At 32.1% G+C, this 27982-nt stretch overlaps 1 protein-coding gene across 4 annotated transcripts; it reads right to left on the bottom strand.

Annotated features, from left to right (window-relative positions):
* Positions 1 to 1023: 1023 nt before the first annotated feature.
* Positions 1024 to 27982, bottom strand: LOC116765611 (rho GTPase-activating protein 100F). Of its 4 annotated transcripts, none has more exons than XM_032655147.2 (21): positions 27793 to 27982; positions 12208 to 12327; positions 11849 to 11932; positions 11507 to 11605; positions 10589 to 10865; positions 10369 to 10492; positions 10033 to 10197; positions 9778 to 9945; positions 9510 to 9649; positions 8974 to 9442; positions 8817 to 8902; positions 8596 to 8747; positions 8014 to 8257; positions 7666 to 7925; positions 7323 to 7508; positions 6966 to 7188; positions 6647 to 6847; positions 6050 to 6331; positions 5337 to 5417; positions 4997 to 5109; positions 1024 to 4863 (listed from the first exon to the last, which is right to left on the bottom strand). In XM_032655147.2, the coding sequence occupies exons 1-21, from the start codon at positions 27877 to 27879 to the stop codon at positions 4402 to 4404; spliced, it is 4023 nt and encodes a 1340-aa protein (XP_032511038.1). In that variant the 5' UTR covers positions 27880 to 27982; the 3' UTR covers positions 1024 to 4401. The 4 variants fall into 4 exon arrangements, with proteins under 4 accessions (XP_032511038.1, XP_032511040.1, XP_032511039.1 ...); XM_032655149.2 differs by having other exon boundaries at positions 8596 to 8723; XM_032655148.2 differs by having other exon boundaries at positions 9510 to 9646.

Here is a 27982-nt window from a genome sequence, read left to right as displayed (position 1 = left end):
TAAAATATCTGGAACGTACTGAAACAAGTGACATTAGTGACGTCAGCGAGGCTGGCGTCCTGTCTTTAAAATAATGAATTTATATTAAATCCGATATGTATATGTATATAGATAAAATGGTTTCAAATTGAACAACTAAATGTAAGTATAATATGTTCCATGATGTATTTTTCAGTATCGTATGATGTTTTATTAACTCATATAAAGGTGTAAATACTTCAAACAGTTCAGTCTCTCTTTCTATTCGTTTTAATAATTACACCTCGTAATAAATAATCATATGCTTATTTCTATTCTTAATACCGGTCGCGTTAAAAGATTTAGGCTGATAAATTACAAATTAATTCCATATTTGTATGAATTATTCAGGTCTGCTCACGTAGCTTACCACCTCCCATCAAGTCCCTTATTACGTGCCCAGATTACGTGTATTAATCCTTACGAACTATTTTCTCCTTTAATAGGAATTTGTCACAATGAATCAAACATTTGACATATAACACAATATTCTACATTTATATTAGATAAAAACTACAATATTACACTTTTTTTTCTTATTACAGACACTTGAGCTCTTTGCAGCCTGTCTCAATTATTACGTAATCTCCAAACGAAGGAATATTTGTATAGTTGTCATTCCCACTTTTTCAATATTAATAAAATCGTTACTTGAAAACTAAACTCGAATTAAATTAAGCTTAAAATGTGTCATAATACAATGTTAAAAAATTCAATGTTCCATTAGGGACAAATATTGAAATCTTATTAAAAATAAATATTTAATCAATAATTAATCAAAAATTTATATATTATAAATACATCTTAACAACTAAAACGGTCAAAAAGGTTGATTCTCAATTCCACTGCATATCACAAGTGTATTCAGCTTTATTTAAAAGCCAGGGTAATGTTTTAAACAAAAGTCTTATAATTTATAAGTACTACGTAAGTGTTGAACTTGGTTAAGGGGACTATACAATTAGACTAAAAAAAAATAATGCATGGAGTAAATAAAAGTCATAATTAACGTTATATTATTTATTTTCGTCTGTGTCCCAGCCGCTCGTACATCGAGCGGCGTATACTCGATACGTTAAGTACGTAGTAACGCTACTTTACCAAATTTTCGAAATACTGATATTATTCTGGGCCAACGCCCCGCAACACAAACGAACAGCGGACACGACCTTGAGAGAAACATCCCAAATTACTCTATGAACATTCAACATACATAAATGATAGAACATAACTATATACAATGACACATTTAAAAATATTGGTTATTGGTTATTGGTTATGCGATGCTGCGTCATACATTCCAAGCGATCTTAAATCATACATTTTGAATATCTCAAATCATGTCAAGCTAACCTGATTTGATCATACAAAACGGAGGCACGCCCGCCAAATGTGTAAGCGATTTAAAATGAACACAGAAGGTAAGGGAAGGAATATTTTGGCACCATCTGTCAATACTATTGAATGGATTTCTTGTAGATTTCTGATAGATTTTTTTTTTTATTCTCTACCCTACACAATATATCTATTTACTAACACCTAATCGCTTTAATGAGATGAAAATATATAATTTTATCATATTAAATAATTTATTGATAACATTTCAAACATCTATAAATTAGATCGGTTAAAGAAAATAATAGTAACTATTTAAATAATAAGACATTAATGCGATATAAATCTGTTTCACATCGACCATAAGTTTTACATTTAAAGCGACTTCCAACATAACAAAGCTCCATACAAGTATTTATAATTTTTAATGTAATGAACACGTCGTTATCCGCGGCTATAATCAAACCTACAAAGCGCTTCGGCTCTCCGGTATAAAACGCACAGCATTTATATCCCAAAATGTTTATGTTAAACAATCTCACACACGAATACAACAAGAACTATTATATTAACAATCAGCAACGATATATATATATAAATTACAATGAAACATCTCGATTAAAGGACTAGGTTATATTCACAACATATAATTAGTTATCTATAGATCGTTCTCTCAAGAGCGCATGCGTGTCGAAGCCAACGAAAGCTGTGCGCCGGAGCTACTACACACTACAGCGGTTGCGCCGGCTACGCACTGTCGAGCGACACTTCAAGTTGTATTTACATCTATACTGATGGCTAATACACACTGTTGTAAATCTATTATGAAACATGATTAAGTTATTCCACTCACAAATACATTTTTATAATTCCAAACATATGATTTGTAACTATATCTTTTTTGTTTGATGTGAAAATCAAAATCTTATACATAGCTTTTATAACACCCTTTTTAATGAATATTCCTTGTTAATCCGTATGTAGTTAGCCTATGTACGGTTCGTGATATTTTAAATTCTGTTAAAGTATTTTATTTTAATGCGAAAACGTATGCGTCTATAATACATGATGTATTTACGATTTTATTATTATAATTCGATAAGAAAATGCAACAACGACACGGCCGGATGTTCAAATTACAGAAAAAAATATTTCATGCTATTGTAATGCGTAAGATATGATTTATGTTTCTAATGAGACTACATTTAGTTAGGTTACGTGAAGCGTCTGTTATAGCGCTGTTCTCATAATATGAATTCGACACCGTATCTCATATAATTTATTAGATTTCAAAAATTCATTTCTAAAATCATATTGTCATGGATTCAACCTTCTGAAGAGATTATTGAAAGAAATATCCGTGCATGAATTCTCTACCACATCTAAGTTCCATACATACGGAACACTAAACTAGCAATAAATTCTCTTCATATAATTAAGTTTATTTAATTTCATATAAGCACATTCATAACATGTCAATACAATAGAGTTCAACCTTTTATTTATAAGTTAATATTACTTTAACATAGAATAAGAAGGCGGCATGCCCCGTTTGTAAATTAGTGAGAGTAGAATAAGAATTCATGAGCGAACATTTAGTTACAAAAGGCGAGGTCAACGCATAGTATATCACAAACGAGAAACAGGTAAAACTGTAAAGTATCAAAAACGTTGTGTCCCATATCAGTCGTGTTCTTTGTGCAATGCTATTTATAAACAGTTATAACAAAACTTCTCTTGAAGTGTTGCTCAAAAGCCATTTGTAACCAAACAGCCTCCGAAAGACATATAAATAGGTGTAATTATCATTATAGTAATATGTTCTCTATTTAAAATGGACCAATCATGGCAGTGAAATTTTAATCAGTGCTGTCATTGGTCAATTTCTACCACTGTTATATGTCTAGCAGACGCTAGTGATAAGAACTGAGATATTACTTACGAATTTCTTAATAATTTAAACTAACCTTTAATCATTAAATGCAGGCCTTCGAGGGAAACCATTCTTAATAAACAATTTAATTTCCTTGTTACTATTCCCTATTTTCGGTAAATTAATTTGTCACTATCTACAAATTTTATATAGTTCATCTTTAAAATAAATTTTTAATATAAATTGCAACATCTTGCTTAAGATTCAATTAAATAATAATAATAAATTATTACATATCATTTCTTTTATTCGAAATTCGGAAATAATACCTCCGATCTTGAGATTTCGACCAACCTTATTATAAAAAAAAATCCCATCCCTCATAGAATTAGCGACTCGTAAAAATGCTTTACTAAAATCTATATTAGTTTAATATACCGTTATAAGTATTAAAGTTATTAATTTATTAATGAACAAGGATTATTTGGAATATTCGAAACTTTGATAACAACTTGAAATCGCCTAAAACCTTTACTTCTGCCACGCAATCGCTCGTTCTACGATGGATTTCCATCGAGTGTCTAAGTAGGAGCTACTCTGATATGGTCTCAGTCTCAAGACAGTCCGCACGTCTGATCTACGATACTCTCCCTACTCGAGCTACCGACTTGAATTCACGATCGACACTAGCATATCCTAACTATGAGTAACGCCTAAGCGCTCCCCACCCTTCTAAACTATTATATAATTAGTATGAATCAGTGTTCCTAACATATTATGATGTTATCCATAGTGAACCACCAAAATTTTGTGTCGAACGTGTACGCAAGCCTCTGATATGTGGGATGATGTGTGTAGCGCTTCGGGCCTTCCGCCGAGGCCTCGCCCATACGGTACAAAATGGGAGCGTACCTACATAAACGTATTTATTTATATACAATGTACAATATAATACGATAAACACTATAGCTGCTACAGGGCGGAGCGGCGGCGGGCAGCGGCGCGTTAGAAGGTAAACATTCTCACAATAATATACATCGTAACTCGCTCTATATATAACAAACATTTCTCGAACGCGCACCACGCTCGTCAAACAACATAATATACAGAAGAATCGTAGCACTCTTTCGATTCAATAAAAAAATTGACTAGAAAATCTCAATTCGCTATGAGCACTATGTGTGCGTGGATGAGAATATGTCTGCAGCGCGCCACGCCTCCGCCTCCTCCTCAGCATCATACTGCTGCAGAAATGGATTGGTGGAGCTGTAGCGTGGACTCGAACCCCGCTCGGAATTCAGAGTCACGGCCAGACCGGCCGACGTTCCTGGTATAGCAGGCCGAGGAGATTCCCGGGGCGTAGTCTCCCTTGGTGTCCCACGCGGAGAATCCCGAGGAGATGCGCGAGGTGATTGTCTGGGTGATACGCGAGGAGAGCTCGCGCGTTCCGGTTGACGTAGTATTGATGACACAGAGCCGCCATGCTTTATCGTGTCAGCTGGGCTGTGGCTCCCGGAGCTACTGCTGGGGGAGCCGGGAGATGACACCGTCACCTGTCGGGAGCGAGGAGGAGCGGGCAGAGGGCCGCGAAGAGGCGACTGCGGACGATATTGGCCTCCCCTGACTGATGAGAGAACCTGAACGATATTGTATTTTTTACATTACCCAACTCTAATAAATTAGAAAATTAAAATAGTTTTACTAGTTTTTTGTATATCGGAAGAGTTTTTGAATTTTATTCAATTGTGGAGAATACTAAATCTCACTAACATGTGCGGGCGGCGAGCGGTCGACTCCGGGACGACCCGAGAGAGCTGGCGGCGGAGATGCTGCTGATGCTGCCGCTTGATGCCGATATGGACTGACTGAGGGCGGAGCTCGGCCTGTTGTTGACAAAGACCACTATTTAATATAGCATTATAAAATATTTCATATTAATGTGCTTTAACAGCAATATAGCGAAGTGATAAAAGATATAGAGAAAATTAAAAAAACACACGAAACAAAAGAGTAAAGTAAATCCAATTGTAGAACTTAAATATTCAAACGGAACACACAATGAACAGTTCGACGTGGCTTGTACCAAAGGAAAGTCATAATAATAAATAACCTGGGGGGAGGGTGGCTGAGGCCACTGGCGACGCACTGACTTTGTTTCCACGCGGCCCGGTTGCTGGCTCGCCGCGCCGAACTGTCTACAAACATACATGCGTTAAGGTACCGCTTAGTTTAATCAGAGCAATAGCAAAAACCACATACATGCAACATTGCAAACAACATCGAGATGTAAAAATGGAATTTTAAATATGATTCTAATTGTTGGTTCCCATACTTACCGATAACAGGTATTTTAAGATACATTAAAAGTACCAATGTCATACTTTTTTTTTAATAAAAATATGAGTTTAAATTCAGGCACATATTTTTTTTTTTGCATCTAAATATATAAGCAGTGTATGAAAAACATGTTTTGTATTTAATGAAAAAGGTTTTAAAAGTTGAACCTTTAAAATCTCTTGCAAAACAGTATTTTATTAGCCCTATATTATAAGTTTCAAATCAGAAGTATAGAAATACTAACTATAATATAATAAAAATGTATTTAGTTCTCAATTACCAGATTTCAGGATGGGATTATCTACAAATAATTAATATCGCTCGACTATGGCCAAGCGGAAGAATATTCAGTATACTCATATATAATTAATAAAATAATGTTTGCAGGATTATTTTGATAGTGAAAACGTAGTTCTGGGTAGAAGTGATTATTTTTTTGTTACATAAGCAAATATGAAGAAGAATCAACACAGTCGATTACATTACCTGAACGTTTCGGTGGAGGCCAAATTTGAAGAAGACATTGGAGTACATGTATTGGACGCTGATAATCTAATTCCGCTGGTGGCTGGGAATGTAACATTAATGGAGGTGCCATAGCAACAGCCAAATGCTGAGGTGACATTTTATTACGATCTTGAGCAGCCACAACTAATGCTAAATGATCAAGCAGGAAGACCAAAGTAGCTCTTGCGGCTCGTGGAAGACATTCCACTATAGAGGCCATGAGACGAGCATTGCCTTCTTTATCATCGGGAAGACAAACGCCTGCAAAATTAAACATATTTAGTTTCGATAATCACCTTTATTTAAAATATTAGATTTGAACCCGGTTTTTTGTGTATTCATTCCTGAATTTATCTATATTGCCATTTGCTAAGATTTCTTAGTAACATAATAACATTTTGTTATTTCAGCACTTAGCTGACTAAAAGCTGGATTCAAATCAGTACTATATTTTTTAATTTGTTGAGAACAAGTATACACACTAACCGACCAGTTCGAATTACTAATATTGCTAGGGACAAGAAGGAAGTATTTGTTTACTCAACTGTATAAAAATTAAAATTATATCTTTCGTACCTAAAGCATCCAACGTCATTTGATACAAACAGCGGCTGATAAGAGGTTGTGGCAATTCGGTCAAATAATCCTTTAATACTCCAGTAATCACGTTAATATCAGGAACTGAGTCCGGTGTCAACTCAACACCACGTGCGTTACGCTCAAATGCCTCACGAAGTATACGCTTTTTGTTAGCAGAACCACATAAGCGATAGAGTCCTATAAATAATTAAATGATTGCTTTTAAAATAGAAAAAAAATTATCATATTAATATTTACAGAATAGTCAAACAAGGCCGAATATAACCAAAGTACATTTATAAAAAATAATTCTCACCAATAATGTCCAAGCCTCGTCTCTCAATTTCTTCAACACAACGTCTTACCACCAACGGTACAGGTGGTGCGTGAGGTGGTCGCAATTCCCGTGCCACAACTGCTTCTAACTCAGCCCCAAACAAAGGTGCTGGAGCTATACGAGAAGGCGCTACGCGGCGACGGAATAACTCGTGTGGTTCAGTATGACGGACTCGCATGTATAGCGTCCCGCGCGGTTCCATCTAAAGAAGGGCATATGAAATTTTCTACGTAACTATATATAAAGATTTTGATTTATATTTTTAAAAAAACTTGAAAACAAGTGCTTATATTTATTGCCTCCGGTGTAGAATATTCTTTAAAAATATTTAGGAACCTTTATAGCAAGTTGATGAAATGGCGAACGAGCTAATAAATCTGGTAAAGTCACAGCTCCCCTAAAGCAAAGTTTGTGCCTGTGTTGTGGATCCCAGGAATACACGAGTACATCTAGCTGTCTGTTATCAACCAACTCCAATTCAAAGGACTCATCCCAATCAAACTGCAACTCACCAGTGCGAACCTGGAATTAAGTTGACACAATCACAAAATCACTATCAGAATGTATTATGAATTATTATCATAGAACAATTAGCACAAATATTGTAAGAAATTAATTCTATGAAATTATCGGGGAAACCAACATTTACTGAGCAGATATAAAAAATAAATATGCATACCACTGTACGAGCTTTATGTACGCGATCGCATTCTAAGACACAATATAGATCACGAGGTGCTACTGGAGGTTGTGGTGGCGCAAGAGGTCCTGAAGGTGGTGAGCCTGGTGAGGAACCAGTAGGAGCTGGACGCAACCCTCTACCAGCAAGAAGGTGGACCCAGAGCATACCAGAGACACCTCCAGAGAGCCGAGACAAACCCGTCATAGACGATGATAAACCTCCTTGACCGGGTTTGTCCACTTTATATTTTAGGAACTCTGCAAATAAAAAAGAAATGAATTCATTTGTTTAAATTTAAATAACTTCATTGCATTTAAGACTTATTATACAACAATAATTTATTACCATTCGGGTTTATATCCAGATGTCGTTGATGTCTTGAACCTGGTGTTGGTACAGGACTTGGATTTGGGCATGTAAATTTTGATCCCAACTCAAGAAGCTGTCTCACACGCCGAGCTGATGGTGATCCGCTTGCTGTCGGTCCCAACTGTTGCGATGATAACGATCTAGCTGGTAAATGACGAGGCCTTTCAATTCGCCTTCCAGCTAAGCCGAGAGAAGATCCAAAGCGACTTCCACTTTCCATCTTTAAAATAATTAATAATATTTATTATAAAATACATAAAGATGCCTTCTCGAAGAAAATCTACAAAAATGATATTATAAATATTTGCCGTTATACGTGCTTCACACCAAATCTACTAAATAGTTTTGAATTATTTCTTTAAATTTTTTTCTCAAACTAAAATACAATACAAAATCATCACAATGTTTTAATTTACTAAAAAGTTATTAAATAAAAAAACAATGTCATAAGCAGTATGTGTATAGAGATTTTCTTGTAATTTCGAAATTAGGGACGTTATTGCAGGTATTGCGGGTAATAAAATATTTTAAAATCTGATTCGCTCTTAGACAACTTACATTCTTAAGTGCATCATGTATATTTTCCGCTGAGTAGTGTGTAGGCAGTCGAGGACGAAGTGTTTCATACAATGCACTTGTTGATGGAGCTCGAGATAACCATGCGCGATATTCATCTGATGTAAATACTGAGGGAGAGGAAGGCAGGCGACCTGCATATATTACATAGTTTGTGAGACGAAAAGAAATGCTTATATTTTCGTCTTTATCTCAAAACTCACCTCTGGAGGAACGTAAGTCTAATCGTGAAGACAACGGTTCAGGTTCATCTTGAAGTACACTCCCTGTGCGTCTAGTTAGTCCCAGTCTATTAGAAAGCGTAAAATATTTATAAAATAATGGATCAGTATCAATATTGATTATAAAATATTATCTCACCTTTGACCAGTTCCTCTGACATCTCTTGGTAAAGAATTAAATTTCGATCCTATGTCCCTTCCTAAAGTACTACTCCTGTAACCACTCAAGCCTGAGTAATAAGGAGTTCTAGTGGGTGCTGTTGCCTCAGTATCAGAAGAGTAATCCAAGCTTCGATTTCTTCTAGTCGTTCCAAATTTACTTCCATATGACGGTAGGCCTAGCCCTGTAGTGCCATAACCTGCTCCAAGTGTTGAACTTAGGCCAGTTCCTGTGAGCGTACTGCTAAGACCAGAACTTGCCAAACCTGACCCTACTAAACTGGAACCAGTCAAACCACTGAGGCCAGTAGCAGAAAACCCTGAAGGCAATCCTGAACCACTTAAACCAGTACCGCCTAGTCCCGTGCCAGTGAGTCCACTACCAGGTAATCCTGAACCTGGCATTCCTACTCCACCGTAACGTTGTCCATATCTTGTCAAACTGGAAGCTGAATTTTAAATATTGTTTTTTAAAAATTGTGTTATTACACTAAGAAATACATTTTATAGCCTAACCTCCTGGCCCTGCAGCAGTTGAGGCTTTCAAACTAGACCGAAGCAGTGAATGACGGCCAAAGTCAGAATGAGTTTCGGCCCTTGGGAGCTGTTGCTCAGAACCAGAACGTGGAACTCTTCCACCAAACCGCATACTGCTGCTAAAAATGAAATATTATTTTATTTTTCACAGATGGTATAAATATTTAAAGTATAATTTAAATTTTTAATTCTATATGTTTTATATATGTTTGTCATATCTACTAATATTTTAATTAAATATTTGAACCTAGGTTGAGCATGTTGCTGTATATACCCTCCAGTCTCCGATGGGTAAAAGGAATGAACTTTTTCCGCTAGACTTTCCAAAGTATTCGGATAAGACCTTTCATATGGCACAAAATGTGTTGCAGTAGATTTAGGTTGCTCCGTAATAACTGGCGGAGGTGGCCGATAACTGTTAGCAAAAAAAAGTATAAATTATATTCAATTTTATACATTTTGGTTATAAAAATACCAATTTGTTTAAAATATTTTAGTCTACCTCCACGTAGCATGATCGGAGGGTGGTCGTGAATTGTAATATAGATCAAGTGGAGTGGAATCTGGTGATAATGCACCAAGTTGTAAACGACTCCTTTCTTCTCTACCATCCCCAACTGGTCTCACAGAACTTCCAGGACCTCCCGTTGAACGTAAGGTACCATGTCTGTAAGGAGAGATGTTACCTATATTTAACTATCTATATTAAACAACAAATAACGAAGACTTTATTTAAATACTGATATAGTTTTAATATTCTTATCAAGCATTATGTTAAGACACCGTACCGTTTTTAAAAGCGTAAATAAAAATTTAAAAGTCATTAATAATAATTTACTGCGAATAAAGTCCATCAACTCTATCGTGGTCGTCATCGTCCCGGCAGTCTCTTTTCAAAACAACAACAGGAGGTGGTTTGTGCTCAGATCTGGGTAATGATGGTGAACCAGGGCCCGATTTTCCTAAGCGAAACAACAGTTTGATAAATAGACACTATTGAAACTGCAAAAAGGCACTTTTTCGGACTTCAATAAACAAAACATTTTAACATAATTTACCTTTTCTCTGTCTAGTGCACAATAAAAGCCTGCGGGGTATAGACATAATAATCACGACATCGTCTAAAGACATGCGTCTTACATCCACCAGGTTGACAGCCAGGATTTCATCCCCAACCTTTAGACATCCACTGTTATATACCGCTGATTCGAGAGCTATTCGTGATATGAATACTCCATCAGTCCTAGCACCACCGTCTCCCTCTCGTATATATAGGCCCAAGGTTTGACCAGGGCGCTTCACGATCTCCACTAGTTGAACTATGTGACGTGCATCCTAATCAAAGAGAGGTAATAAGCTACATTGAATAATTATATTCAAATAATAATTAAACATTTAATTAGTTTTACAAACTTTGTAAATATTTTAAATTTATTTCTAATTGACGATGATGGAAATCCTAATAATTGCCAGTCTGGTTAACAATTCGACCCCAGCATTCCTACATACAATGATGTATAAATAAACAGTATACTGGTATCGGCCACAGAAATCCGCAAGAACCACAATACATAGCGAGGGGCAACTGGGAGTGCACATCCCAACAATGCTCCTCTAGATTGCGTTCGCATTCCCAGCGATCTAGGCCAGGAACAATAGCCCTGTCTGGAGTGAGCTCTCTCATTCTGCTAGGTTACGAGCTAAGTATTCGGGTCAATAGAACGAGCGAAATTACCTGTTTTAAAAAGATGCTAATTTATATGCAAATATCGATGAATAAATTTGCTCATCAAAGAATCTTTAGTCAGCATGCGAGGGGTAACGAGCTATCGGCATTTTATTAACTTCAAGGTACCTTTACTTCAGAGCCCTTTTGCATTATTTAATTTTAAACACGATAAAGGAAGACGAGTAGAAACTCCATTCCCATATAGATAGAATATATTGGATGTAATTCCGTAATTCCCGATACTTACTTGTAAGGAAAAAAATTTTTTGGCGGCTTCAACATTATTTCTTCCGACTTGTCTCAATTCAAGAATTCGTACAATCATCTCACCGCGTCGCTCCACCGCCTATAAACCAAACATTAATAGTGTAAGATATTAATGACATCCAGAAATATAAAATATTGAAATTAAAAATATGACTTAGTTTTTGCCGGCATCATATGATTAAAATAATAAAAACATACTATAAAGTTTAACAGTTTTTTTGGTTATTCAAAATAAAGTAGGAGCTTTTGTTTTAATATAAATTATTGGTTATGAATCCTGTGTACGCTATACTTTGGATATTCTAAATAACAGTGTAATTACCTCAAGCGCCGCTGCAGTGGTGGTGTCGTGATCGTTTTCCACCATCTCAATTTGCCTGAATATTTCATTACTGACACCCGATACCTATTAACAAAATATTTTATAAAAGCAGAACAACAAAACATATTGATTAAAATACCTTTTAGCTTGACAAGTTATTTACTTGTGCTTCTGTTAAATCCAAATAATTATTTTAATAAGTCATATACTTTTTTTTTGATACGAACATCATTAAATTTTAGTCGTTTTGTTTTCTTTACTGCATTATGTTCCAATGTTAAGAATTGATAATAGCAGAGTAGTTGTAGTTATATTTGTTTACGAAATCGGACAAAGTCTTAATTGCAGGGGTTGTCAACCTTGCGGAAGTCTGGCTGCAGCACGCAGGGCGGCGCGTGGTTGGCGCGGGGCGGCTGCGGCGGGCCGGGCGGCGCGCGTCCCGGCGATGCCGTCAAGTCCGGCGCCGCGCGCCCATTTTCCTTTAAAGATATACAAAATAAATATATTTGAGAGATATCTTAACAGCGTTAATTTCTTACATTACTTTGATCAGTCATAAGAATGGAGAAGTATTAGATATCCTTAAATCAACTAAATATTTTATTAAATATTTTGAATAAAATTTTAATATAATATATGTACTAAAGTCTTATTATGTTTTAGTATATTATCAATGAAAAAAGGATTTATTGTAACAACAAGATCTTTTATAAACTATTTATGTATTTTTTGTTATATTTGTTAGTAGTATTCATTCTTGGGCGCAATAAAGTTTAAGAAGGTACAATTTTCTTTAAATTTCAATAAGATACTAATACGAGACATAATTCCACAAGACCCTATTGCACATCGAAATGCAAATACCCAAACAAGAATGTTTAAACAGACTACCTGCATCAATATCAATAATTTATTATAAGAAAAATAGGTTATTGTACCTTTTTTATGATCATTTTTAAATTGTATCAACGAAACCAACCCCATATAGTTAAAAAAAAAAACTTATATAAATACGCTGTTATCTGAACAAAAATAAATCAAGTCTAAAACGCATATTAACTCTTTTCATCCTTTACAGCGATTATAAAAATTATACCCATCATTTTTAAAGCTGGCTACTCATTTACATAATGGACAGAGATGAAAATTTTTCAAAATACATATCCTTATCATAAACATAAGTGGAGAACTTAAGAAACCAATTTTTATTTTAAATATATAAATATCGGGTATTTGTACAATAAAAATCTTTAATATTTTAATTCATAAATCCAAAAATTACTTTGTTTATGAACCTGCTTACCAAGTTCTGTACCTGGTGAACGACAGCTTTTATTCAGCTAAGCGATAATAAGGCTCTATATACAGAACATGAACAATAAAAAATTTGACCCAGTACAATTAATATCAGTTAGACAAGTTATAAGGTGCTTTATTTGTAAATTTTTTTTGCATTTTGATATTGAAATTGCAACCAAGGTGAAATTCGTTTATGCTCTCTGTAATAATAGATTTAGACTGAACCTTAAATATATCTATGTTAATGAATTTTTAAATATTAAAGCAATGTTAAGATATTGCTGCAATAAAAATTCAATATCTAAGATATCAAAGTAAAAATTTATCGACAGGATTCAAACTTGTAACCTCTAACTTAGGTCAGGTTACTTTGCCAACCAAGCTTCCGTGATTTAATCGTATATAATTTATCTTTATATCAGAACACATATTTTTTTTATTAACAAAGTTCGCAAAATGTAGAACCTTAAAAGAAATTATTTTCCAATTTAATATTATTTAATATGAAACAAGCAACTTACTGCAAACAAATTATTTAATACTGACAATACGCTCATTAATATTTTAATTGCACGGCATGTAGATCTCAACAGCGCTTCATTATTTCTGTTTCATTTGGTTTTTAGTCGTATTTCATATTTTTACGACTATACAAAACACAATGGGAGCGTAAAAGGATCATTTTGCTCAGTCGCTGACGGAAACTGGGTTAAAGTTTAGGATTCGTGTATACGTTCGAATATATATGATTTGTATTCTTTTCTAGCAAATAACTAAAATTTTAAGGAAATTTTGCCATCTGAAACATATATTGCGTCTACTTAAATCACCGCCTTCACATGAAAAGTCTAAATCGACGATAACGTAAAACTTAATTTTCCTTTAACTACTTTAATTCCAGTTGCATTAAACCCTAAGGCCGTAGTTAATATCATTTTAGTAAATCTTTAAACTAAACAGGAATCAAACAATACAATCTGGACGGGAGAATTCGGCGGTCGATAGCCATTCTGACCTAGTTCCACACGAGGTCGTTGTACTGAAGCTGCACACTGCAGAGAACCACTTTATCTTTTAGTTTTAAACGTTTCTTTAAACAGACGATTATTTTAAATGTTCTTAAATTATTATTATTTTTTAAATAATGAATATTAGTACGATATTTTATACAATTTGTATTCATTCTTGTTTATAGGTTTACTGTAAATAATTCAATTTTTCATATATAGTATCGTATCTCATTAGTTTGGTATTTAATTAATATTTAAATATGCTTAAAAGAGTTATAAAATTTAACTTACAATTAATTCACTTAAAATTGTCCTCCGATACTCTCGTCATCTTAAACTTCAAATCAATAATTTTCGATGTTAGGTTGTTGTAGAAATACATCGAATTCCGGAAATTTTAGCCCCAGCAAAAACAATTTTGACATACTCGTAATATCATATATATTTGAGATTCCTATTAACCGTGATAGTACAAAACTAAAGTACAAAACATACAAAGGACGTAAATTTGACGGACCCCATGCGTAAACATTGATTGAATATTAAATATGTCACAGATGTATAAAATAAAGTAAAAATTTATTTAACTTTCATTCATAAAAAACTTATGTAAAATTTTTTCAACATTGTCCATAGTATAACTTATAAATAATTTGGCTAGACATTCTATATAATTTTGACTATTCATACGAAGCTATTTGCGGTTCTATAACCGGCTTTGTAAATGGGACACAAAAGGTTTATGGGTCACCTAAACTGATTCAGACAGACTAAATCTATGATCTGTCGGACGGAGGCATAGATAAGTCACTGACTTGGAAGTCTCAATAAAATATCAGAGCGGATTTTTTGAAATAACTTCCTCCAGATCAAACATGGAAATGACATTTGCTGATTAAAAGATGAGTGGAATTAGATAGCCGATGGAAATTTTTTTCAATCTAACAAAATTAAAATCATAACTAATTAGAAATTGAACATTATTTTAAATTCACACTCATATTAAAAAAAAAACTAATGTATATAAAAATTGCACATATATTTCCTTTAAAGAATCTTTTTAATTTTGTAATAAATGTGTGACAAATAGCTAATAGAATATTTCTCAATGAACACACCTAGGATATGTATAAATCGTAGACCATCATATCATTTTTTGTGCTTGAAGTAATCTTGATTTCTTTTTGAATATTTTTATTATTGTAATACTAGATTATTATTTATAATTTGTTCAACTCAAAAGAAAAATATAGGAGAGTGGACGAAAATGAACTCTAAAAGGAATCTTATTATTTTACTCTTACTATTGTATAATCTGTTTAACATCTGAAGGTATTGACTATTGACTGCATTGAATCGATCAACAATCTTTTAATTTAACGTTTAATTCAAAATCTGTTCTCAATGGGTAATATAATTAGGACAGGAACAATAGGTTGAAGCTTACATATAATTTAAAACCCTATTTAAAATGAGAGAAATAATTTCTATAATTACCGACACAAAACCGCTTAATGCCAGCTCATGAATTATTCTACCGCTCTTGATTCATTCTGAACTCTAACACTACAACGAAGGGGTGAAGTTGAAAAATACGATTATACCACGTAGTTCCAGACGTGACTTTTTACTCATTTCTGTTTGCGAATATTTATATACGAGTATATACAATACACACGCTTTTCCGCGCATTAATAGCGCCTAGTGCATTTTTCCATCTAACACATAAAATGACTTCTATCATGAGATAATAAGGGTGGATTTCCCATGTACGTTTATAATTAATATCTCTAATGCAATCCCCGAAGTACAGAAAATGATAATAAAAATAAGAGTGTAATATTAACAGCAAATTATAGTGGATTATTTAATAATATTTTTTAATTATTATATGCGACTCTTTATAAACAAAGTATATTTGCTAGACTACATTTGACAGGTAACAATTTTTCATCTGTACCACTCAAGTCCTTGAGGGCGAGTCACTTACACATTTGCGAAGATTAATGGATTTAATACCATAAGACGTTTAATCGGAGCTGTAAGTTTGCTCTTTAGGTTAATTTGAGCATGTCAAAGCCAATACATATAAATTACTTAATTCAAACGATGTAAAAAATCCATTAAAATATATAAAGTAATGAATAATCTGTGTATCATTCCAACAATATAACTTTTATAACTCATACCGTTTAGATTATTATTAAAATTGCAATGAAACTATTATATATTATTTACCCTTATATAATATCACCATATGCAATTAAACCTAACAACAAATATAATTATTATCTACTATGAGTTAAATGAATGTTCTGTTTCATTCAAATTAAATTTTCGGGAATTTTTTTTTTTAATAAATTAAATCAACAGTGTTACGATACTATTTAAACAAAAATAGCTCCTAACACAAACAGCATACAATTCATAATTTTCTGTACAAGTGCAGGTGGCTCACGGCAAAACGGTATCATTTGTCAGTATGATTTATTCACAGTGTAACAAAGCTGTGCTATTTACAGAGTTTTCAAGAAATCTATTCCATTATAAGCTGTCATGTGGATATATGAGTTTTAATGAAAATCATTAGGTTTGAGACAAAACTATGACCTTTTTGTTCGCTCTATTTGTACACCTGATATTTAATTCGATTAAATAAAAAATATAAACTATAATTATGTTTACAATTATAATGAAATTAATTGAATTAGTTATACCCATTATCAAAAATTTTTAACGACGTTGATATTTAAAAAGCATTTATAATATGTGTGATATTTAAAAAGCATTTTTAATAAGTAATTATCTAAATTATTCTCATAATTAAGGTGTTTCTTAAATCTACTTTCATAAAATGTAAAAGTGTAACGTACAACAAACTTCAGACGTTCAAGATTAAAAATAAATGAGAGAATCTAAGACGAGGCAGTTAAAAAGAAGCTAGAGGTGTACAAAACGTTGAAAATCGATGGCCGGCGTACGTCAAATCGATAAAGCGTACTACTACCCTGAATGAGTTGCGCGCGCAGACTTACGTAACGCGCAACTACACCTGTTGCACTACTACCACAGAGTTATAACCCTGCTACACTAAAAACCACCCCGCCCATCCACTACACGGTTTATTTAAGTCTCTCACAGAATTTGGGCGGGTAACCGACGTCAATGCACCGCGGCAACCTTCGGCGTCGCACTCAAGGGTGCATAGTGGCTAGTCGTTTGATATTGATCTTCGTTACCTATTGGTAAAAAGAATTTTTGTTGATAGTATTTCGTTTATATGCAGTGTTCCATAGATGATTTGAATACTGCAATATCTCTATTTTAAAGTAGTAACATATATTTGAATTGTTTAATTAAATGCAGAGTTTCTGAACGCTTACTACCTACCATTATTTTTATGATAAGTAAGTTATTAATGTTGAAGATTATTTATAGTTTTGCCTCAACGTTTATTTATTTGTTGATAATATAAATTAATCACTAATTATTATTCTAATAATCTAATAATCTAAAACCACTCGAGCGTTATTCTTCCTCTTTACTCGTAAAGGCTTATTTATATAAGTACGTTTTCATACTCATTCATTATACGATATCTGTGTTTATTACATTTTAAATATAGAATTTAAAATGAAAAATCTGCCCCATTTTATCCCGATTTTATAATCAGCATATAAAGAGAGCAACGATTTGGTTTTTGGAATAAATTACTAGTGAATAGCACCTCCAATATCGTAGTTTAAATTCTTATGAGTAAAATGATTAGAATTCTAAATTCACAGAGACCTATAAGCAGAAAGGTTAGTTGGAAAATCGACTCGGAAGTAATGTCTTAGTATTCGTCGGTTCAAATATCAATGAATTTTATTTTAAACATCTCTCATTTAATTTCAATTATACTTTACGTTACTTAGCAAGTCCATATTATATAACTCACTTAGGAATTTGTATTATAAATTTACATATCACATTATAATCTATTGTTACGTTCACAATGAAAATAAAATCAATTACAAAAAAATCTACATACAACAAATAAAAGAACTTGAATTCTGACAGATAGATGCATAGATATATATTTGAAATGTTTTGAAAATACTGCTTTCAATTTTATATAAATTGTATGCTATGCTATTCAGGGTGGGGTGCGAAGCCTCATCAAGGCTACAGTCTAGACGTAAGAGCTGAGACATTATTATTACATCAACACCATTCAATTTACTATCTCTGAAGGATAGACGAGGAAGAGATATGAGGATAGCAGTTATGAACAATTATGTATTTTCCACCTATTTTTTACAAACAATTTAACACTTGCGTTTTTACATTATTACTTGTAATGATAGAAATAACTTTTATAAAAGGTGTTTCATTATAAGAAGATACGGTAATTGAAATATTGCAGGATAAAAAGTTCAGTCCTAAGATATATTCTAAATTTTTTTGTACCTTTTTAAATAAATAAGGTATAATTGACAACATCGAATTAAAGTAACGAAATAAATGTTGTTGAAACATAATTGAAAGCTTAAATTTAACAATCACGTAACAGTTTCAAAATTTACTATTCTCTTATATTATTTTTTTAGTACATATTTTCATATAATGAAATTAATTCATTATTAACAGTCATAAGTAATAACAAATATTCCTAGAGATGTACTATAATTTTTTGAAGGTCAAGCAAGAAGAATCTAGAGAATAAAAGCTTTCATGACTCTATATAGGTCCCAGCCGTCTAGACTGGCGCCTAAGTATTAAACATTAGTCGGCCCTGACGTCAGACCGGATTGTCCTTCTATAAGATATTTAGACGACCTTCGCAGTAAGTCTCATTACGATATGTACCACTACTTCTACAAGCTTTGCTGTTAAACAATATATCTAAAAGTTCTCCTAACTACGAGTTCTTTTTGACAATAAACTAATTAGTTAAGTAGAGGGTATTAAGATTTTTTTTTACTAAGGCATAAAAGACTTCTTTAATAAATTTTCCAAGACTATAATATAAAGCGGTACTATTTCTTAAGACTCTATCATACTATAAGGCATAATAATTTTTTGTTGTCTGTACTATTCTTTCCTATTTCTTGCCGTATTCGTAACATGAACACCTGACGTATGACAAATATAAAATTCATAATATTAATGATAGTATCACGTAATCAGCTAATTAAAAATTAATTACTTTAATTTATAAGTATATACTTCATAAATATATCTTTCACTTTCATTATTACGTAAAATATCGGTATTTTTTTTTTACTTTGAAAAGCTGTTTTAATACAAATAAAATAAATTTAATACTTTTAAAATTTACAATAATATTTAACACTTCAATACTAAGGCGGACTTAACTTTTAAATGTTATACTGATATGCAAATTAAGGCAAGCAACATTTTATTTATACAATCATGAATTCATTCTTAAATTTTTTGCATTTTTAATGTTACTAGGATTAACTTTACCACATAGATACAAACACAAACACGTTCAGTAACAGTTTATCGATTAAACAAATGTTACTTTTTATTTGCAAATAACTGAAAATTGTGCAATTTTAAAGTAATTAATACATTTGCGACGTTTAAAGACCGTTAAAGTTATATTATGCTACGGGTACACATAAAAAACCTACTGTCATTTAATTATTTATTTTTCCATTCTAATGACAATTATATTATGTAAAAAACAGTAACTGCTATATTTCAAAGGCTATAGCCGTAAGCAAAAAACTAATTCAACGCGACCAGCTTTTAAAAGATAAGCATACTCTTCTCATTACGCACCGAGCCTTTGAGAAATGATACTTCTCCCGTTACTTTTATGTTACCTTTTGTAAAGTGAAACAAGATTCTTTGTACATATATCCCTTCTATGAACAATGCACGTAGAAATTTAACATCCAGGGAATGCCGCGGTCATAAATAAAGTTTTCAGCGTTCATGACTCACTCGCTCACTCACTCACTTACCTTAACGATATTGTATTCTTAATAAAATGAGTCAACCTTTAGTTTTAATGGAGAAGGCAAAAGTCCCATTAGTGCTTTACGTTCGCGTTGTAAAGCACTGCACTATAATTTCTGCATTGTTATTGACCTAAATTTTTAAATTAAGTTCAGTTCGAATAACGTTAAAACTATTAACCCAATGATATACTGAATAAGTTGGAAAGAATATGAGATATGTAATCAAGAAAAAAATCTATTAAGAAAACCAATCACTTGAGTTTAATAACATGTGTTTGTTTTCACTATTTGAAGGAATTAAAAATGGCTTAGCGATAAATAATTGTTGGCTTCCTATTCCACTTCCCAGAATGTCATCGTCGATTCGCGTTTCATAGAAAATGTTATTATTTTAAATTTCATCGTGTAGTTCAAATATTTACATAAGCCTTGGCTCTAAAATCGTTAAAAGTCTTGAAAGTTTTGAAGCCTAAAATCTTCTAGCATGTAAGGAGTAAGAGCAATTTAGCCATCACGTGATTACATTACCAACTTTATACATTAATAATGTCGGTACTTACGATGTTTCTGACGGGAATAAATGGCTTGGAAGGGTGTATCTTAGCGAGATATTAGGGCCTTGATTAGCGTAACATATATTAAATTATAATTTGATACACAATCAATGTATTAATTAGCTCCAAAGTGGGACATAACCACAGTATATAGCGTCCACTGAACGCTGAGTAACCGCAGCCGCAAGCCGTTAGTTGAAATGTTATAAATAAACATTAAAATTCCCATACGCCGAGTACAGTCGAGCCTAAAATGAATATTCAAATCTCTCGATTTCCTAATAACTTCCTGTCTATCCCTGACATCCTTTCGGAAAATGTTTGGTGAAATAGTTGTCAACATGCAAAAATGGTCTTAAACTTATTCCAGTAAAGCTCTATTTGCTTCGAAAGGTCATATCTCATTAGGCCGCCTCCAGCCTCAGTGTGAGACATCAGCCCCGCCCACTTAAAGTTTCCTTGCCTTAATGAAAATAGCTGGTCCACGTCCAACATGCTTTTAATCTATTTAAAATTGTCAGTTTTAAGGGAAAATATTGTGACTTTGTTTAGACGAACGACATTTTAATCGTCACTGTCAATTGTTTATATTTTTCTTTTCATTAATCAATAAATTTCATAAGGTAATACCAATTATAATATAAAACAATACTATGATAAATGCCATTTGTTTTTCCTTAATCCTGGAAATTAATAATAATGTGTACTATTAGGTTTTAATATTTATTTTAAATCACAGTTATAATCCAATTAAATTAAAACCTTATTCCAAGATAAGTGAAGCGCTGACGCGTCCCTTCATCGTATTATAAATTATAGCTGGGAACGCAGAAAAAACTGGTTAGCATTATTAATATAAGATTATTTTTATAAATCGACTTTTGAAATTGCTTTTATTCAATACGAAGTATATTTTCCATCTATTTATTATGTCATTCCTAATGAAATTTTAATAAAAAAAAAATATTACTAAAATACGTATCATGAATTACTTGATTAGTGACCAACTTTGTAAGATAGAAAATTATATGTACGTTACAAACAAAAAAATTGTATTCGAGTAAACTATTACATTAACTAATATTTTAAATTGCTTCTTTTAATTATAGAATCCATCAATATTAATGTGTTGGTATATCACTTTTACTGAATGTGATTGCAGTGTCTATTGTATTATGAGGAAATCATTCACATAATAAATAGTACAATCATTTTACATTAAACTAATCACTTATGAAAATATATAAAAAGATAAATACGAGTCAGATATATACTTATATTGGATATATATACTATATATATAACCATTCAATGTATAATCATATATGTAATACATTTATATTAATAAAAGAAAGAATTAAAGTATAGATATTTTGTACGTTCAAATATAAAGAGTGGAATGAAACAAAACGCTCAATTTAATGACCCCTTACACCCTTCTCCTGTCGGCCTCATTCCTTTTTTTCGTCAGTGATGTCTAATGAGAAGCGTGAACCAGAAATTTGGTGCCAACTCAAACTCTAAAAAGCTCTAGAGATGAGAGCAAACGATTCCAACTGAAGCACCGAATCTTCAGACTACAATCACTGATAAAGTCTTATATAGACTTAAGTCTCAAGAGTATTGATTTTTACTCAATGCCAATATTTGTACGACAGTTTTATGTATTATAAAATATATATGTCAAAACCTATACCTTAGACGTGATGTAATTTGTTTTATTTATAATACCGATGGAATTCTTAGAAGGGAACATACATACATATATACGTACATATATACATTATTAACCTTACTTCAAATATTAAAATATAATTCTATTGTACGTGTGTATGTCACTAAGCTCCTCCTCCTCCTAATTGACTGGACCGATTTAATTATTTTTTTATATATATTTGCGTTTCTCAGCATATGGTTTCGATTCACAAATCAACTCGACAGATAGAGCTCCAGTTGCTATTTACGTTATTTAAAACGATAAGGTTACTAAACGATTATGTATTGTTTTAAGACACTTTATACATGTCTCTCTGATCGCAACTCTGATGCTCAAACTGACGTAGTTGCGGGTACAAACTAGTATACGTATTTATAATAATTTCCACCAGTATTTAACATTAAATTAACTAAATAAATGAGTAAATCTAGGTACATCACACATATTACGAGTATTTAAATAGATAAGTTACTATATATAAACGATTTTTTTAAAATCAGATAGTTTTCAAAAAGAATTAATACTCTCATAATTAAAAATAAGTATATATATACTTATTTATATTAAATTTATACAAAAAATGTTTATCGTATTAACTATTCAAATCTAATATCAAATTCAATAAATCATTAGAAATGTTGTATCGTAATAATTTCCTATAATTGACGGTACTACAAAAAAATTTGAATAAATTTTTTAGAATTTCGATTTCACGTAATATCATTATCATCGTTTACATCTTATCGTGAATTTTTATCTATAACCTTCGTATACAATCGTCAAGTGGACACGAAAAAACTGCAATTATATAGCCATTAAGGCTTCAGATAGAAGAATACACTATTACAAAAGTTTATATCCTCCAAAGAATTTAGACGTTTGTTTTACATTTTATAAAATAAAATATTAAATATTTTACTCATTAATTATAAAGAGATAGTTATTTTTTTAAATATTTCTTTTTTTCGATAGTTGTATACAATAACTAATATATTTATATATATATATATACTATGTTAATAAATAAAGTAAGTAATTTTTCTTGCGGTGGTGTATCTCAGACATCTACGAATCTTCGTAGAGTGCTACAAAATTTCGTAGCATTATAGTTGACAGATTACGTAGTACAAAAAATAAGAGAAAATAGTGTAATTAAAAGATACATATAACAATGCTTTGAATAATATAAGTACAAAAAAATATCCAATTAAATTTATTTTGTAAGATATCAAATTATTTCACTAATTCCATACTGATTGTAACTTGTTTGTTGTGTTCCGTACAGTTGTTCAATCAATACAAAATAACGAGGACAAGTAAATACCAGTTAGAAACTTGTGATGAGAATAGAACTATGTATATTTACCGACATACCAAACTAGGAAGTTCCATCAAATAATGTAAACCGCGGAACGTTTATGTTCGTGCATTATTAATTTTAGTTACTATTACTTTCAACCGACTTGCCTACTTATATTATGGATAGTAAATAAGATGACTAATATTGTGTTACAACTACAACCTGGGCTAACGGGCGTTTAAGGAACATCCTTTAATATAATTAATATTATTAACAGAACTTGACTTAAGCTTTGTCACGATTTAAATTAAAATTATCTTCATCTCATAAAATATTAAAGCTCTATGTCAATTTTTAACAAATTTCGTAATATCAAATTAACATATAGACATTCTAAGGAACCTTAACTTGAAATCCATTCGAAGATATTCTCTTTGGGAGTATTCCCTGAAAGAATTTTTATATTCCCCTCAACAAACAAAACCTCTGACGAATTTGCATTGTACGAAACTTTTATGTTTTGTAAAAGAAAAACAAATTTTGCCTTTGTTGTTTTATTCCCATTGTAGGAAAAGCTTAATTATTAATATATTTGCCAATGATGAAAACTTTATTTATTTATATTATTTTTATTAATCCAAATAAATTTTGATAAATTTATATTTAAATATTATCCAATAAATGCATTGGACCCTAAGAAGAATCATAAACGGCATTCTTTTGGATTACATGAAAATTATAAAGGAATTACGTATATTACCAATTAGTTTAATGCAACTCTTAGATAAAATTTAAGACAATTGAATTATCAACCGTATTCTTAATGATATAAGAACGTTTATCACTAGCTAATGATAGGTAAGCGTTTAATACGTAGTTATGGTCACATAAGCATTTCCTTGGCCATTAAACACAGAGAACGGGCTTTTAGTGCACTTTATCACATTTCATGGTATTTATCTGAAGGAAATGCTTTATATGCTGCTGTTATCACGAGTGACGTCACTAGGGCTCTTGAGTATGTACCAAAAAGGTTTTATATAATATTTTACCAAAGAGTTTTTATATAATAATGGATTTGTTGTTACAAAGAGATTGTATTACCTGAACGCTTCCTATTCAGGTCTTGTTAATCAGTGATAAAATTTCCATTGTGTCATTATTCAATAGTCTTTCCGTTTGTTTTGATGCTATGAGATAGCTGAGACTAAGTACACAGATATTTAATCAAGTGTTACTTTAGTTAGGCGAAGCCCTGAACGTTACTAATCTCACAATATCCTGTCTAGTCGATATATGAGCTTTTTTTTAATTCCTTCGCTATTACTTTTTTACATCACTGCATTTGTGTTTTTAGTCATACAAGTTGTACTACGAATCCATTTATTTAGATATTTTAAACTCACAAGGGTAATTTTTAACTGAACCCTCCGATTCATAGATAATTTCTCATAAGTATATTCACAAGGGAATGTAAATAACAAACCTTTTATAACATTCAGGACAAAACAATCTGTTTTAAAATATTTATAAGTGTATTTAATTACATAAATGGTTTTATTTCAGACTTCCTCTTTTCAGAGAAAATATTTTAAAATAAAGTTAGTGCTGTATAAAGGAGGCTGACGTTTTGCTGCAGGTGGCCAAAGACTGGTGATGATTTAAATATAAAGAGAAAATAGAAATAATAAAAATTTACGTAAATTTTGTACATATAAGCACTAACTAGTACTTTATTATGATATAATAAGTCTAAAAATTACAAATAGATTACCAAAAAAATATACCACATGAGAATCTAACGAAATAAGTAATGGTGGTAGAATAAATTTATGATACATGTGATTTCTTGTATATATAGTATGTATATGTAGGATCCATCAAATCGTTAGTAATTCAACGAGTTCCGTGATTACCGTCCGTTGCCAGCCACGCCCCTCTTAACAAGACTACTGGCGCGAACAGATTATAAAGTCTAAATACTTTTTCAGTTACTACAAATATATGTTTCAACTTATTATTCAAATTTATAGTAAAAAATGTCTTAATTTCACAATATTCAAGATTGATCTTGTTAATATCTACACTGCTTAATTATTATAATAAGTTTAGTTTTTACCAAATACATTTTTTATGCATGTACGTCTAAAAATAATTTGAGTAACTTTAATAAATATTACAATCAAAATAGATCGGTTAGAAAATATTATATTGTTAATGAAAATTTTATAATACGAAAAATTGTATTGAAAATAATAATACAAATGAAATAGCAGTTTACTGCATAATAAAATTAAGAGGTCAAATGTACATCTAATACTTCATTCATATTGTGATCGTTAAAAAGAATGAGAATAAAAAAAAATCATTCATTCAATTGAAATGACATGAAACGAATGAATTTTTCATCTGTTATTGAAATAAAAGAAGGCATAGACTGACCGTGACCCTATAACATGACCAAATACATTATTATATACGTTTCATTGTTATTAGAAATCAAAATGACAGATAAAATGACGTATCCAATAACTGTTTTATGTATTTGGTAACATCGATGTTGTGTAGATAATTAAATAATTATATGTTTTTTTGTTACTACAACACTAACTAGTATTGATTGCGTTATGAATTCTTTATACCGTTGGTAATGAAGACAAAACACAAAACATGAGTGTAATGGGAAGTAAATTTTTGAATTTTAATTATTAAACCGATTGAATACATAAAAATCGGTTATGATAAGACTTTTATCACCTTTAAGGAAAGAGTTTATAAGGAATTTAATATTGAATTATCCTTTTGATACGATATTATTTAATTATATCGATACGGACGTATATATTGTTTGAGGTCACATAAATCATCAATTCCACTGTGAGTTACACAACCGTCAGGTCACTTAGCACCCATTTACAATGTTTAGGGTAGAAAGTGGAAGGGTCAGAGCGATTATGGCTGTTTCGATAAATACCCCCACAATATATCACCATTGACCCAGATTGATTCAGTAATGAAAATTTTGAAACGTAACATTGTATTTTATAAAATATTTACTATAAAATTAATTTTTGTGTAAAATTACAAGTGACGTCAAAAAAGTGATTTCTATTATAGAGAGAAAAAACAATTAAACATAACGGTAATCGCCGAAGGTATAAATTTAAAATAAATCTAATTTATGTTAGTATCCTTTCAGAATAAATATATTAAGGCGGCTGTCCTTACACGATGAACATAAAGCTATATTTTACTTCAATGTACGTATAACGTCAACAATGTAACATTAATAAAATACTTGCACCTAAAACATATTATGAGGAATCAAATTCTCTATATTTAAGTGCCATTTTCATGGCGCATGGTAAAATACCGACAAGATGGCGAGATGTACCCGTGTGATAACAACGACCTATTCTTATCAAAGTTGAATACTACAAAAATTATATTACAAATAACATATATACATTCTAGTATTCTATTTTATTTTTTAAATAAAACGTAGTTCATTTCTTAAGTTATAATACACAAATAGGGTTGACACAAAATAAAAAGTTGATTTAAAATGATATTCCCTTCACCGGTAAATTGACACCCCTTGTAATTTCAAACCGACCTGTTTGAAAGTCGTAGGCTTTCAGACAATCAACTTGTAATGAAGCGCCGTATTTAAATTTAATCAATACGTCTCAATAGATACTGAAACTGAATTCCGGCGCCATCAAGGAAACCATTAAGGAAAGGTAAATTAAGACGTTCATTTTGGCGCCTCACTTATAATTATTATTATAGTTGTTTTAAAAATATTTGAAAAGGAAGAGAAAAAATTGGTTTTAAGCAATCAAATTTACATAATTTACTAATATTTCATGAACTTTACGTCATTAAAGACTGAAGACGTGACATATATCAAAAGAGGACATATAATTCTACTTTCGCAATTCTTATGCCTTGTCGAATTTGGGCGTAAAGAGGTCCAGGAAAATTCACTGGCTGGAGAAGCTAGTGAGGCCTTAGCAAGCGGGGTCGTCGAACGGCGTCGTCCGGGAGGGGCGATGGTTTCGGCGCGTTATCGATCGGATCGCATACCTTCCTGCGGCCGCAGCAGAGCATCCTCCGAGCTCGCGACTGTCCGCCCGGCGAAGACTTCAACCTGGTCAGTTTTCGCCACTGCATCGGTACCGTTAGCGCGGCGCTTGCGGGGGCGGCCGCGCTGGCTGCAGCTCGCGCATCGCGTCGCTTTCCTGGTCGCGCCTCGGACGCGGCCGGAGCGCGCGAG

The sequence above is a fragment of the Danaus plexippus genome, chromosome 11 (assembly GCF_018135715.1).
Source record: "Danaus plexippus chromosome 11, MEX_DaPlex, whole genome shotgun sequence".
Lineage (NCBI taxonomy): Eukaryota > Metazoa > Arthropoda > Insecta > Lepidoptera > Nymphalidae > Danaus > Danaus plexippus.
Note: the sequence above shows the minus strand (reverse complement) of the source record. Positions and strands in the feature narration are given on the sequence as shown.

Excerpts from the sequence above, each read along its gene's own strand:
- LOC116765611 (XM_032655147.2), bottom strand. The coding sequence starts at position 27,879 with ATGCAGTGGCGAAAACTGACCAGGTTGAAGTCTTCGCCGGGCGGACAG. Across the intron at positions 9,650-9,777 it reads CAGCAACATGCTCAACCTAG|CAGCAGTATGCGGTTTGGTG; the intron begins GTTCAAATATTT and ends TTTCATTTTTAG. Across the intron at positions 6,848-6,965 it reads ACGAGGCTTGGACATTATTG|GACTCTATCGCTTATGTGGT; the intron begins GTGAGAATTATT and ends AATTATTTATAG.